We start from the raw sequence: 14,635 nt of genomic DNA, 5'->3' as shown, positions 1-14,635 counted from the left end.
AGATAGATGTATGCAAATCACTCTATCATCTGTGTACAAAAACGTGAAAAAAAAATGCCTTTTAAACTGTTGAACGAGGCAGATGTACGCCTGTTCGACCCTGGTAGTTAAGGTGCCAAACTGCTGGTTAGCCGTTATTCAACTTATGATTTATACTCGTATTAATAATGCTTTCCACATGTCTTTCTTCACGTGTATATAAAGTGCGACATTTTATTTATTTAAAGAGCGGCATTTTATTTAAATAAAGCGACATTAAACCGGCATTTTATTTAAATAAAGCGGCATTTTATTTAAATAAAGCGGCATTTTATTTAAATAAAGCGACATTAAACCGGCATTTTATTTAAATAAAGCGGCATTTTATTTAAATAAAGCGGCATTTTATTTAAATAAAGCGACATTAAACCGGCATTTTATTTAAATAAAGCGGCATTTTATTTAAATAAAGCGACATTTTATTTAAATAAAGCGATATTTATTTAATGCCACAAGCGTTTAATATCATTCATGATAAATGCCAATTTAGATTTATTATAACAACTCCATTGATAAATAAGCACACACGTCATTTATATAAACGCCCATTAACAACGACTAATGGGTAACTAGTAATGGTAATTACCCAATTAAGCCATGACCCCCCCACTGTTTGGCTGGGGGTTACGACCCTTTACCATCGTTTAATGTATACAAGGTATTTAGATTTAGATTTAAATGAAAATTTATATAAACGCCGGGTCTCGTGTGTGTGTGTGTGTGTGTGTGTACACACTTAAGGAACAGGTCATTGTACAGAGAAAGTGAACACTTACCCCTGGGGAGAAAGTGCTTGTCTCCCCCCCCCCCCCCATCCCCCCACACGAAGGAGAAAGTGGTGTGGGTTGACCCCTTGCCAGACACTCGGTAACGGCCGTTTTTATACGGGGGGGAGGGAGGAGGGGGGGTGGAAGTAACAGCCAACCCTCAGTATTTTAGCCGGGAATTATAATTCGCGATGGGTTTACGTTCTGACGTCATATATTTTTCACCGTCTTTAAATTTCGCGAAGTGGGAGTCAGGTCTGACCTGGAGGGAACATGTCGTTTTCTCTTTGTTCTTCTTGTTGTAATGTTGTAAGGGTTGTAATTTGTTGTGGTTGTTGAACTGTTGTTACCGTTGTACAAGAGATGGGGGCCCCAACCAGTGTACAACTCCCTCCCCGTACAGTACAAGAGATGGGGGCCCCCACCAGTGTACAACTCCCTCCCCGTACAGTACAAGTCATGGGGCCCCAACCAGTGTACAACCCCCTCCCCGTACAGTACAAGAGATGGGGGCCCCACCAGTGTACAACCCCCTCCCCGTACAGTACAAGAGATGGGGGCCCCCACCAGTGTACAACTCCCTCCCCGTACAGTACAAGTCATGGGGCCCCAACCAGTGTACAACCCCCTCCCCGTACAGTACAAGAGATGGGGGCCCCCACCAGTGTACAACTCCCTCCCCGTACAGTACAAGTCATGGGGCCCCAACCAGTGTACAACCCCCTCCCCGTACAGTACAAGAGATGGGGGCCCCACCAGTGTACAACCCCCTCCCCGTACAGTACAAGAGATGGGGGCCCCAACCAGTGTACAACCCCCTCCCCGTACAGCACAAGAGATGGGGGCCCCACCATTGTACAACTCCCTCCCCGTACAGTACAAGAGATAGGGGCCCCAACCAGTGTACAACCCCCTCCCCGTACAGTACAAGAGATGGGGGCCCCAACCAGTGTACAACCCCCTCCCCGTACAGCACAAGAGATGGGGGCCCCCACCATTGTACAACTCCCTCCCCGTACAGTACAAGAGATGGGGGCCCCCACCATTGTACAACTCCCTCCCCGTACAGTACAAGAGATGGGGGCCCCCACCAGTGTACAACCCCCTCCCCGTACAGTACAAGAGATGGGGGCCCTCACCAGTGTACAACCCCCTCCCCGTACAGTACAAGAGATGGGGGCCCTACCAGTGTACAACTCCCTCCCCGTACAGTACAAGAGATGGGCCCCCACCAGTGTACAACCCCCTCCCCGTACAGTACAAGAGATGGGGGCCCTCACCAGTGTACAACTCCCTCCCCGTACAGTACAAGAGATGGGGGCCCTCACCAGTGTACAACTCCCTCCCCGTACAGTACAAGAGATGGGGGCCCTCACCAGTGTACAACTCCCTCCCCGTACAGTACAAGAGATGGGGGCCCTCACCAGTGTACAACTCCCTCCCCGTACAGTACAAGAGATGGGGGCCCTCACCAGTGTACAACCCCCTCCCCGTACAGTACAAGAGATGGGGGCCCTCACCAGTGTACAACTCCCTCCCCGTACAGTACAAGAGATGGGGGGCCCCTCACCAGTGTACAACCCCCTCCCCGTACAGTACAAGAGATGGGGGCCCCCTCACCAGTGTACAACCCTTCTCCCATACCTGAGAAATGGGGTTAATTAGATAGTGATGGTTAGATATGGGTCTGTGAGGTGTTGACCATTTCTCAGAAATATAGAAACCAGTTCTTCGGAAACATTTATAGTGTATTAGAAGCGAGAAATCGTCATACACAGAATTAAAGTAATTGTAGGAAATATAAGAATGTCTAATCTTTGAAACTATTCTATTGTGAAAGTTTTATATATATATATATATATATATATATATATATATATATATATATATATATATATATATATATATATAGATGTGTGATAATCACTTGTTTACCCAAATGGCGTCGTAGCTTCGTCTCTTGGTTGTATATATCAAGCGACTGTTATATTTCTCTCTTGTGTCTCCCCTGATGATGATGTGATTATGACACGAAAGTGCACTTGGCAACTTATCCTGTTTCATTTTACCCCATGGACTCATAGGAATATATATATATATATATATATATATATATATATATATATATATATATATATATATATATATATATATATATCCACCATTCGTTGACTTTGAAGATCATAATTTTAAGAAATATAATTGACCAATTTCACAGTTGATATAGAATTATTAGACTCATAATTTATGTTATAGATTTATAACAATGGATGCCCTGATTGTTATAATAACTGAGCAAACAGTTGTAGGTTATTGGGTTGTGAACCTGTTTATATTTATGGTTGTGTCCACAGTGTTACGTACAACCAGACAGACAGACACGCCAGGGGGGGTTGAAGTGGGCCCCAGACCTCACATCACAACCCTTGCCATCACAACACATGAACAACTGTAAAGGTAGTTTAGGTCAAACAACAGGAAGGTAGTTTAGGGTTAACAATAGGAATGTAGTTTAGGGTAAACAACAGGAAGATAGTTTAGGGTAAACAACAGGGAGGTGGTTTAGAGTAAACAACAGGGAGTTGGTTTAGGGTAAACAACAGGAAGATAGTTTAGGGTAAACAACAGGGAGTTGGTTTAGAGTAAACAACATGGAGTTGGTTTAGGGTAAACAACAGGAAAACAAGAGGGAGGTAGTTTAGGGTAAACAACAGGGAGGTAGTTTAGAGTAAACAACAGGAAGATAGTTTAGGGTAAACAACAGGGAGGTAGTTTAGGGTAAACAACAGGGAGGTAGTTTAGAGTAAACAACAGGAAGATAGTTTAGGGTAAACAACAGGGAGGTGGTTTAGGGTAAACAACAGGAAGATAGTTTAGGGTAAACAACAGGGAGGTGGTTTAGGGTAAACAACAGGAAGATAGTTTAGGGTAAACAACAGGGAGGTGGTTTAGAGTAAACAACAGGAAGATAGTTTAGGGTAAACAACAGGGAGGTGGTTTAGGGTAAACAACAGGAAGATAGTTTAGGGTAAACAACAGGGAGGTGGTTTAGGGTAAACAACAGGAAGATAGTTTAGGGTAAACAACAGGGAGGTGGTTTAGAGTAAACAACAGGAAGATATTTTAGGGTAAACAACAGGGAGGTGGTTTAGGGTAAACAACAGGCAAGTAATTCAGGGTAAACAACATGTTTGTTACCAGGTAACAATGGGTCTTGTATTGCCTCGTTAGCCATAGTGACCTTCACTATGACCCCGGCTGGGGGTCATTGGTGTCAAGGGTAATTAATGGTTGATGGTGTCAAAGGTCATGGTGCCCACCCATACCTCATTCCGTGAGGTCAAAATGGCGGGGTCACGTGAGAAGTGACCTCATCCCGGTACATGTAGGGGAAGGCCATGTGTGGCCCAGGTCGGCCATGTGTGGCCCAGGTCGGCCATGTGTGTGGCCCAGGTCGGCCATGTGTGTGGCCCAGGCCGGCTATGTGTGGCCCAGGTCGGCCATGTGTGTGGCCCAGGTCGGCCATGTGTGGCCCAGGCCGGCCATGTGTGGCCCAGGTCGGCCATGGGTGTGGCCCAGGTCGGCCATGTGTGTGGCCCAGGTCGGCCATGTGTGTGGCCCAGGTCGGCCATGTGTGTGGCCCAGGTCGGCCATGTGTGGCCCGGGCCGGCCATGTGTGGCCCAGGTCGGCCATGTGTGTGGCCCAGGTCGGCCATGTGTGTGGCCCAGGTCGGCCATGTGTGTGGCCCAGGCCGGCCATATGTGGCCGAGGCCGGCCATGTGTGGCCCAGGTCGGCCATGTGTGTGGCCCAGGTCGGCCATGTGTGTGGCCCAGGCCGGCTATGTGTGGCCCAGGCCGGCCATGTGTGGCCCGGATCGGCCATGTGTGGCCCAGGCCAGCCATGTGTGGCCCGGGCCGGCCATGTGTGGCCCAGGTCGGCCATGTGTGGCCCAGGCCGGCTATGTGTGGCCCAGGTCGGCCATGTGTGGCCCAGGTCGGCCATGTGTGGCCCGGACCGGCCATGTGTGGCCCTTGATCACCTGCAAGGTACAAAGTGTACATGTAGTACAGGATGTAATTACGTACCTGGTAATTACATGGTAATTAATGATGAGTTTTAGGACACAAAAGGGTTGTAGACACGTGGTGAAGGTTGTGGTTGTAGATACGTGGTGATGGTTGTGGTTGTAGAGACACGTGGTGAAGGTTGTGGTTGTAGACACGTGGTGAAGGTTGTGGTTGTAGAAACACGTGGTGTAGGTTGTGGTTGTAGAGACACGTGGTGTAGGTTGTGGTTATAGACACACGTGGTGTAGGTTGTGGTTGTAGACACGTGGTGAAGGTTGTGGTTGTAGACACGTGGTGTAGGTTGTGGTTGTAGACACGTGGTGATGGTTGTGGTTGTAGAGACACGTGGTGAAGGTTGTGGTTGTAGAGACACGTGGTGAAGGTTGTGGTTGTAGAGACACGTGGTGAAGGTTGTGGTTGTAGACACGTGGTGATGGTTGTGGTTGTAGACACGTGGTGAAGGTTGTGGTTGTAGACACGTGGTGAAGGTTGTGGTTGTAGAGACACGTGGTGAAGGTTGTGGTTGTAGAGACACGTGGTGAAGGTTGTGGTTGTAGAGACACGTGGTGAAGGTTGTGGTTGTAGAGACACGTGGTGTAGGTTGTGGTTGTAGAGACACGTGGTGAAGGTTGTGGTTGTAGAGACACGTGGTGATGGTTGTGGTTGTAGAGACACGTGGTGAAGGTTGTGGTTGTAGAGACACGTGGTGATGGTTGTGGTTGTAGAGACACGTGGTGAAGGTTGTGGTTGTAGAGACACGTGGTGATGATTGTGGTTGTAGAGACACGTGTTGAAGGTTGTGGTTGTAGAGACACGTGAAGGTTGTGGTTGTAGAGACACGTGGTGAAGGTTGTGGTTGTAGATACGTGGTGATGGTTGTGGTTGTAGAGACACGTGGTGTAAGTTGTGGTTGTAGAGACACGTGGTGAAGTTTGTGGTTGTAGAGACACGTGGTGATGGTTGTGGTTGTAGAGACACGTGGTGAAGGTTGTGGTTGTAGAGACACGTGGTGAAGGTTGTGGTTGTAGAAACACGTGGTGTAGGTTGTGGTTGTAGAGACACGTGGTGATGGTTGTGGTTGTAGAGACACGTGGTGAAGGTTGTGGTTGTAGAGACACGTGGTGAAGGTTGTGGTTGTAGACACGTGGTGAAGGTTGTGGTTGTAGAGACACATGGTGAAGGTTGTGGTTGTAGAGGGTTGTAGCGCTTGATGTAATACGTCATCTACGGAAATGACTTGCACACACACACACACACACACACACACACAATGCTATGTAAACAAGGAGACGTGAACATTTTTACCTGTCATTTATCTTTTATTTTTTTTTTTAAACGCTTAAGTCAAGGTCTGGGGTCGGCAGGGAAGGCAAATATGAAGAATAAACCCACAACACATCTACAGAAAGTAACATATTATGAGAAGAATATCAAAACACATTTTTTTTTTAAGATACGCAAACTTGTTTTAAAAAAATATATATAAAAAAACGCTCAAGTAGTCATTATTTGTAGACGCTGGAGAAAGTAAAAGCCGGAAATAACCCATGACCAGCGTACGAAACAATTTGGCACGTCTCAGTGGCAATTAGGAAGAAAAATACACGAGGGAGAGAGAAAAAAATTACCGTATGTATATAAACAAAGTTGTTAGCATTGGCGCAGTACGATAATTATTATTTTCTGGAGACGAGAGATCCTACGTCTAGCATTGATAATGACAAGAACAAGCTTGAATAACAATTGTTCTCGTGGCAATGATATGCATAACAATTGGTTAGAAATGATGGTATTTGGCAACGCACTTGGAAGGCGGAAACATTATCGTATTTGGCAACGTCCCTGGCGGGCGTACGAGCCTAGAAGGGCGAGGATTATCAGTTTATCTCATGATTTACGGACATTATGCCAATCATTGTGGGATTACCCCCTTTGATGAACCTGAGTTAGAACAAGTTATCGTAAGGCAAGGAAAAAAAAAAAAAATTGGAATCATCGTACCTCGCCACACGCACGGACGCCATCGTACGAAAACGTGCTGGAGGGGCTACGTCGCGCCCGGCCATCATGGCGGAATGGTTAAGGGCGGGTGACATGGGTTGTTGTCGACCCTGAACCCCCAGGGAAATCCCTCCCCCCCCACAACCCCCCCAGATTCAGGGGGGGACAGAATTATTATGATTGTAACCGTGAGATCCGGTGTATTAGAGGTACAACCCTAACTTGTGTTTTAGAACATGGAACCAGCTTCACATGGACGATAGTTTGAACCACCGAACCACCATTTAGTGAAGCCTTGATCACCTCTAGAGACAAGGCTGTTGTATGGCCATTAATTGAGGCCCTGAGGGGTCATCTGTGAGAGGTCAAAGTTCGCGGGCTGAGGGGGTGGGAGGTGATTATGTACCATATACGCCTTTTGTGCCATGCGCCTAATTCCAAATTCGTGATGGTAAATCTAGCGTTAATTTAAGGTCTTTCCTGTTGACCTAGTGAGGTCAAACTTGACACAGAGATAACAATACATAACCCAATTATAACTTATAAATTACAACCAAATGGGGTAAATGGTTTGGCAACAATAACAGAAAAACAAGGAAAGGACTGAATGATGAAATAGATGATTGTATATGCAATGGTAAGGCGGAACTGCTTCAAAAAAATATATGAACAGGAAGTGAGAGTTGAAGTGCAGTACCTCATCAAGGTCAAGAGGTCATAGTTCAATGATCATAGGGTCATTAAGTCTTTGAAACAAGCACGGAAGTGCAATTTGAGATTGCACGCTTGTTTCGCCTTTACATTATGTTATTTGGTTGTTCATGTGTTCAGCCATATTACATCATGTTCAGCTTTTTAAGTTCACATATTTTTTTTCTTCTAATTTCTGGTAATATAATCTTTTTTTGACGAATTTTGAACTTAGGAAGAAAACTGTCATAGTGGAATAGGTTAACTACCCTGGCTAGCTATACATGTTACTGACCAGGATAGTTCAATTGAACAATGTAACATAGCAATATATATGACTTGGTCATTGAACACGACGGTACGACCCTCGAACACACGACGGTATGACCTTTGAACACACGACGGTACGACCCTTGAACACACGACGGTACGACCCTTGAACACACGACGGTACGACCCTTGAACACACGACGGTACGACCCTTGAACACACGACGGTACGACCCTTGAACACACGACGGTACGGCCCTTGAACACACGACGGTACGACCCTTGAACACACGACGGTACGGCCCTTGAACACACGACGGTACGACTCTTGAACACACGACGGTACGACCCTTGAACACACGACGGTACGACCCTTGAACACACGACGGTACGGCCCTTGAACACACGACGGTACGACCCTTGAACACACGACGGTACGGCCCTTGAACACACGACGGTACGACTCTTGAACACACGACGGTACGACCCTTGAACACACGACGGTACGACCCTTGAACACAACGATATATCTTTGACAGAGCTAATATATATATATATATATATATATATATATATATATATATATATATATATATATATATATATATATATATATATCTTGATTATGATAATGGATGGTTCAGGAAGGAAAGGTTGTGAGAGGCTGGGTCATGTATTTGACCTCTCGTCTCTGAGGTCAAAGGTCACGGTGGTCATGGCCGGGTAGCGGCAACTGTGGGGGGATGTGTGGGGGTGAGGAAGGCTGGTGTGGGGAGGTTATTTGTGGTGGGGGGGGGGGTGTACCTGGGGAGGAAATAGCGATGTATATGGCCAATGATTAGGTGAGGCTGGAGAATATATATATATATATATATATATATATATATATATATATATATATATATATATATATATATATATATATATATATTCTCCAGCCTCACCTAATATATATATATATATATATATATATATATATATATATATATATATATATATATATATATATATATATATATATATATTATATATTATCTTTATTTATTCATTTATATTTATTCATTATTTTGTGTCAATTTATTCCTTTTACATTTATTCACACACGTATGTTATTCATCTTCTGCTTCCATTTATTATTATTATTATTATTATTATTATTATTATTATTATTATTAATTGGAGTATCAATTTATTGGCAATAAATAAAGTTCTTTATCATCATCAATAATGATAATAATAATAATAATAATAATAATGATAATAATAATAATGATAATAATAATAATAATAATAATAATAATAATAATAATAATAGTAATAATAACAGTTCACTATGTACACGTGACCTGGGTGAACAGGTCAGACCTGGTAATGTACGTCACCTGATTGGTCAGGTCCCACACCACTGCACAGCAGACAACCCACAACCACCCTTCTCACGTTTTCTTCTTTAACGATCGTACTGATTCATTACCCGTGACGTAGACGGCGGTGTTGCCAGTTATTCATTACCCGTGACGTAGACGGCGGTGTTGCCAGTTATTCATTACCCGTGACGTAGACGGCGGTGTTGCCACTTATTCATTACCCGTGACGTAGACGGCGGTGTTGCCAGTTATTCATTACCCGTGACGTAGACTGCGGTGTTGCCAGTTATTCATTACCCGTGACGTAGACTGCGGTGTTGCCAGTTATTCATTACCCGTGACGTAGACGGCGGTGTTGCCACTTATTCATTACCCGTGACGTAGACTGCGGTGTTGCCAGTTATTCATTTCCCGTGACGTAGACTGCGGTGTTGCCAGTTATTCATTACCCGTGACGTAGACTGCGGTGTGCCACTTATTCATTACCCGAGACGTAGATGGCGGTGTTGCCAGTTATTCATTTCCCGTGACGTAGACTGCGGTGTTGCCAGCTACTAACTGGTCCTCAGTATTTCAGGGGTGAATCTTGCGTCCGCCAGCGCGCCATACAAGGGCAGTTACATCGGCCGGCTCTCCACCCTGGAGCATGACGTCACCGGGGATGTCTACGCCGTGAACAACATCACCCTCTTCATCGAAGGCTTCACATACGACGGCGAGGCCCCAGGTTCGTATCCCTCCGCATCGCGAAGTGGGGGAACCCGATGGCTGATTTGCCCACGGAGTTTAAACCCTTGAAGTTGATAGTTTAAGTGTATTATAATTGTTTAAGTGTACTATAATTGTTTAAGTGTACTATAATTGTTTAAGTGGACTATAATTGCTTTGTATAATTGTATTGCTATATATCACACTTCAGTGCCCTCCAAGAGTGAGGATTCGAACCCAGGAACCTTTGTGTGGTAGTTGAGAACGCAAGCCGGTTATCCATTATCGCCCCTGAGTCACAGTCAATGGTGGGTGTTCCGTAATACCACAAATATGTTCCGGGTTCGAGTCCTTTACTGTTGAAGAGCAGAGGTATTGTGTGCGTGTGTGTGTGGAGGTTAACCATCGTTAACTCGTTACAGACGCGTTCTTCTTCGCGGGCAACAAGGATGAAGTACCCTCAACTCGAGGTTTCATCATACCTGATGAAAAGGGAAGGTGAGTTGCCCACTACCTCTCTCCAACACTCACCCCACCATCACCAACACCATCACCAACACCCACCCACCCACCCACCATTACCAACACCCACCCACCCCACCATCACCAACACCCACCCCCCACCACCATCACCAACACCCACCCACCCCACCATCACCAACACCCACCCACCATCACCAACACTCACCCACCCGCCATCACCAACACTCACCCACCCGCCATCACCAACACCCACCCACCCACCATTACCAACACTCACCCACCCCACCCACCCACCATCACCAACACTACCTCTCTCCAACACTCACCCCACCATCACCAACACCCACCCACCCACTATCACCAACACTCACCCCACCATCACCAACACTACCTCTATTCTGCAACACTCACCCAACCCACCACCACCACTACGTCTCTCCAACACCCACCCACCATCACCAACACTACCCCTCGCCCTCCAACACTTGTCTCATTCATCCCCCTCATCTGCCACCATCACCATCATCACTAACTCTCCCCCTTCCCCCCCCAGGAAGGACGTGTTAGGCCCATACAACAGGAAGAACCTAGTGCTGAAGTTCCCCATTACCAAGAAAGGTCAACGGTCGTTAAATGATGTTCAGTGGTTCTCCGTCTGGTGCCGCAAATTTGCTGTGAGTCATCCCAACTACCCATTACCCTCGTTAACTACTACTACTGCTACTACTACCACTACGACTACTACCCATCTACTCTCTATCTATCTATCTGTACTACCCATCTACTCTCTATCTATCTATCTATACTACCCATCTACTCTCTTTCTATCTATCTATCTATACTACCCGTCTATTCTCTCTCTATCTATCTATCTATACTACCCATCTACTCTCTTTCAGTCTATCTATCTATACTACCCGTCTACTCTCTCTCTCTCTCTCTCTCTCTCTCTCTCTCTCTCTCTCAAACCTATACCTCTTGAAGACACCTAAGTCCTAAAAAGACTCATTTCTACGTAGTTCTAGATATTCTCCTGCGGTGAACGCTACGCGCTAGCCTATCTATTTTTATTAGAATGTCTTTTTAAGTGACTCGTCAGTACTTTCATACTTAAGAGTAACCTAAGATTTATTAGAAATTTCTTTAAAAGTTGTTTTTAGTATAGTTTCCCCCATCAAGTGTATCATTTTCTGTTATGAGGTTAGTTAAAAGAAAACGTAAGATATATGGGATAACTCAAGTGAATTATCTCTCTCTCTCTCTCTCTCTCTCTCTCTCTCTCTCTCTCTCTCTCTCTCTCTCTCTCTCTCTCTCTCTCTCTCTCTCTCTCTCTCCCTTACTGAAATGATTGCAATAGTCTTTAATAAGTAAATGTTAAATAAGTTGATAAAGAACGTGATTTCTTCTAGATTGACTTCGGTCACGTGAGAATCGCCAGGGACTTGGTGAAGCCGGCGCCCCAGGTGGCGGTGGGGTTGGAGAACAACAAACCCCTGGTGAAGGCCTCGACCGTGACCATCCTGGACACAGACACCATCAAGATCGACGACTTCTCCTTCGACCCCACCGTCCAGGGTGAGTAACTGGGGAGAGAGAGTATAATATACTGCACCCAGGGTGAGTGAATATATATATATATATATATATATATATATATATATATATATATATATATATATATATATATATATTCCTTTGAGTCCACGGGGGAAAATGAAACATGAAAAGTTCCCAAGTGCACTTTCGTGTCATAATCACATCATCAGGGGAGACACAAGAGAGAAATATAACAGTCACTTGATATATATCTTACCAAATGGCGTCGTAGCTTCGTCTCTTCGATGTATATCAAGTGACTGTTATATTTCTCTCTTATGTCTCCCCTGATGATGTGATTATGACACGAAAGTGCACTTGGCAACTTATCCTGTTTCATTTTCCCCCCGTGGACTCATAGGAATATCTTGATCACGCGCAAAATTGTGATCCTTTCCTATATATATATATATATATATATATATATATATATATATATAGATATAGATATAGAAGAGACCTTCTATAATCCGGCATTTCCCGTATTACAGATGCCATCTTTGTGATGGGGAGCGGCAACGCCAGAGCCAGCGGATCTCAGGTGCCGGACGAGCGGGGGTCGACCCAGCCTTTGACCAAATACAACAGAGACTCCCTCTTGTTGGACATACCCCGGGAGCTACGAGGTCAACCCATCCAGTATTTCGGGGTCTGGTCCCCTACGAAAGGCATGCTCTCCTCCGTGACCTTTGACCCCAATGCTCTTATTCCTCCCTCCCTAAACTCCCTCCCGAAGTAAGGTGGGGGGGAAAAAAGGGGGTTAGGGGTTGGGGGGAGAGCCAGGCATCTGGCCCGCCCCCCCCAAACCCACCCACACCCCTCACCCCCCTCCACATGACCCCTTCCCCCTCTCCATGTAGCGGTAACACGCTGGCGTCTGCTACACCATCATACCCCCCTTCCCACCCCCCCTACACCTTCCCCCCTCCCCCTCTACACTCTCCCCCTCCCTCTCCCCCACCTCCTTACATCACACAAGCTATAATCTCCCCATCTCCCCAAACCATACACTCCCCATATCTCGTAGGAGCTTTCTACTCACTCGAACTACTTCACTTTCCGTTTCCCCATAACACAATTTACTCTGCCATCTGATTAAAACATCATAAAGTACATAATAATCTCAAAAATAATGTCTTTATCATAAAAAAAACATGTGTTTATCAACACACTTTACTGAAAATCTTTCAGTTACTTTTTATATGAAGATTAAACAGGTTTAATACGTGTATTGACGAAGCCAATTACTATGTCAAGGTCTAAATTGGCTTGACCTTCACTTCGGTTGTCATGTTGTTAATGGCCTCTCACGATGGACCCGTATGTTTTATCTTCATTTTCAACACAGTGGAATAAACAGATGTAAATAAATAACACAATGGCCAAGCCTTAGGATAATGAGAATAAATGGTTTATTTTCCACATTTATCTTAATAGAAATTCTCAGCATCAGGTCTGGCCATATATATATATTTTTTTCCCCTAACTTCAGCTCCCAGCCAAGACTCGTGTGGCCTAAGGTGACATTCACTTCATTCTGCCTCTGAATTGTCCAATTTGCTCCCTTAACAACCATACCCTTAACCAGCAGTTTAGGCGCAATCTCCCGCACCAAAACTTTAATCTAACTATATTGTCCCGGCAATATGCCCTCGAGGAATTTTTCTTTTTTGGCTTTTAAAGTGAACCATTTACAATCGATTATGTAGCGCACATGTGGGTCTGCATGTGTGGGGGACGACACTGTACCCAACCCGTCCTCCATTTTTTGTTCTCCAGTTTTATATTTTTGAATTTGACTCTGACCTAAAGTTCATAGGTTATTTGAAGTAGTTTTTAACGTCATCCCCTACTATGCTGTTTGGTTATTTATGCCTTTCATTATTAAATAAAAACCCCTTTATAAGATTCACTCGAACAGAATTGAAAAATTGAATTATTTTCATAATGTTGAAATTCAATTGTATTTTCTTTTTTAAAAAAAGATCGGTGAATCCTATAAGGCAAATTATTTCATTAATTTACCCTTTATAAAGCAATCATGAGTATGTTATGAGTGTGTTGACTAAAACAACCAGGTTGTAAGTCGTTTTTGTAAATTGTAGACGTATATTGTAAAACGTCCTTGTGACGTCATCCATGATGGCGCATGCCTGGTGAGTCGGTCAAAAGAGGATCAATTATGGAGCCGAGTCTCCATCTGTGTTTTGTTGATTAATAATAAACTCGTTGAAAAGTAATTTTTTTTCCTTTCATTGTACACCATTTTGATCATTGTGGTATCATCTCAGGCGATGAATTTTGGCATTATAAGTACTTTTTAGAAGAAGTATTTCCATTTTCAACGTTGTTTACGCGATTCTGTTGACGTTGCATCCATTACGACCGTTGACCTCAATGACTTGAATCAACCATGGAAAATGGAGAAGGAAGAGTGAACTGGTCTACCAAGAGATAGATAATTTATTAAACTTACACAAATAGTCTAAATTTATATAGAATATAAGGATATTAATGGGGTATGTGGTCAACGTGGAATGGCTCACCTGGGGAGGGTGTGACCTGATTTGAACAGCCACAGGTTCTGTCGTCTGCTCGTTGACATACGTCACTTGGCATCGAGCTGGTGTCATGGCCGCCAATCAA

The 14,635-nt window shown here is 44.5% G+C and overlaps 1 protein-coding gene across 2 annotated transcripts in view; it reads left to right on the top strand.

The window, feature by feature from the left end:
• Positions 1 to 14,229, top strand: part of LOC139762848 (protein Skeletor, isoforms B/C-like) — a 41,299-nt gene extending 27,070 nt beyond the window's left edge. For both annotated transcript variants that reach the window (XM_071688029.1, XM_071688030.1), the window contains 5 exons: positions 9,780 to 9,929; positions 10,333 to 10,408; positions 10,947 to 11,067; positions 11,803 to 11,968; positions 12,481 to 14,229. In XM_071688029.1, the coding sequence (XP_071544130.1) occupies positions 9,780 to 9,929; positions 10,333 to 10,408; positions 10,947 to 11,067; positions 11,803 to 11,968; positions 12,481 to 12,728 (761 nt within the window). In that variant the 3' untranslated portion in view covers positions 12,729 to 14,229. The remainder of the gene's footprint in view (positions 1 to 9,779; positions 9,930 to 10,332; positions 10,409 to 10,946; positions 11,068 to 11,802; positions 11,969 to 12,480) is intronic.
• The last annotated feature ends 406 nt before the right edge of the window (positions 14,230 to 14,635 follow it).

The sequence above is a fragment of the Panulirus ornatus genome, chromosome 45, assembly GCF_036320965.1.
Source record: "Panulirus ornatus isolate Po-2019 chromosome 45, ASM3632096v1, whole genome shotgun sequence".
Taxonomy (NCBI): Eukaryota; Metazoa; Arthropoda; class Malacostraca; order Decapoda; family Palinuridae; genus Panulirus; species Panulirus ornatus.
Note: the sequence above shows the minus strand (reverse complement) of the source record. Positions and strands in the feature narration are given on the sequence as shown.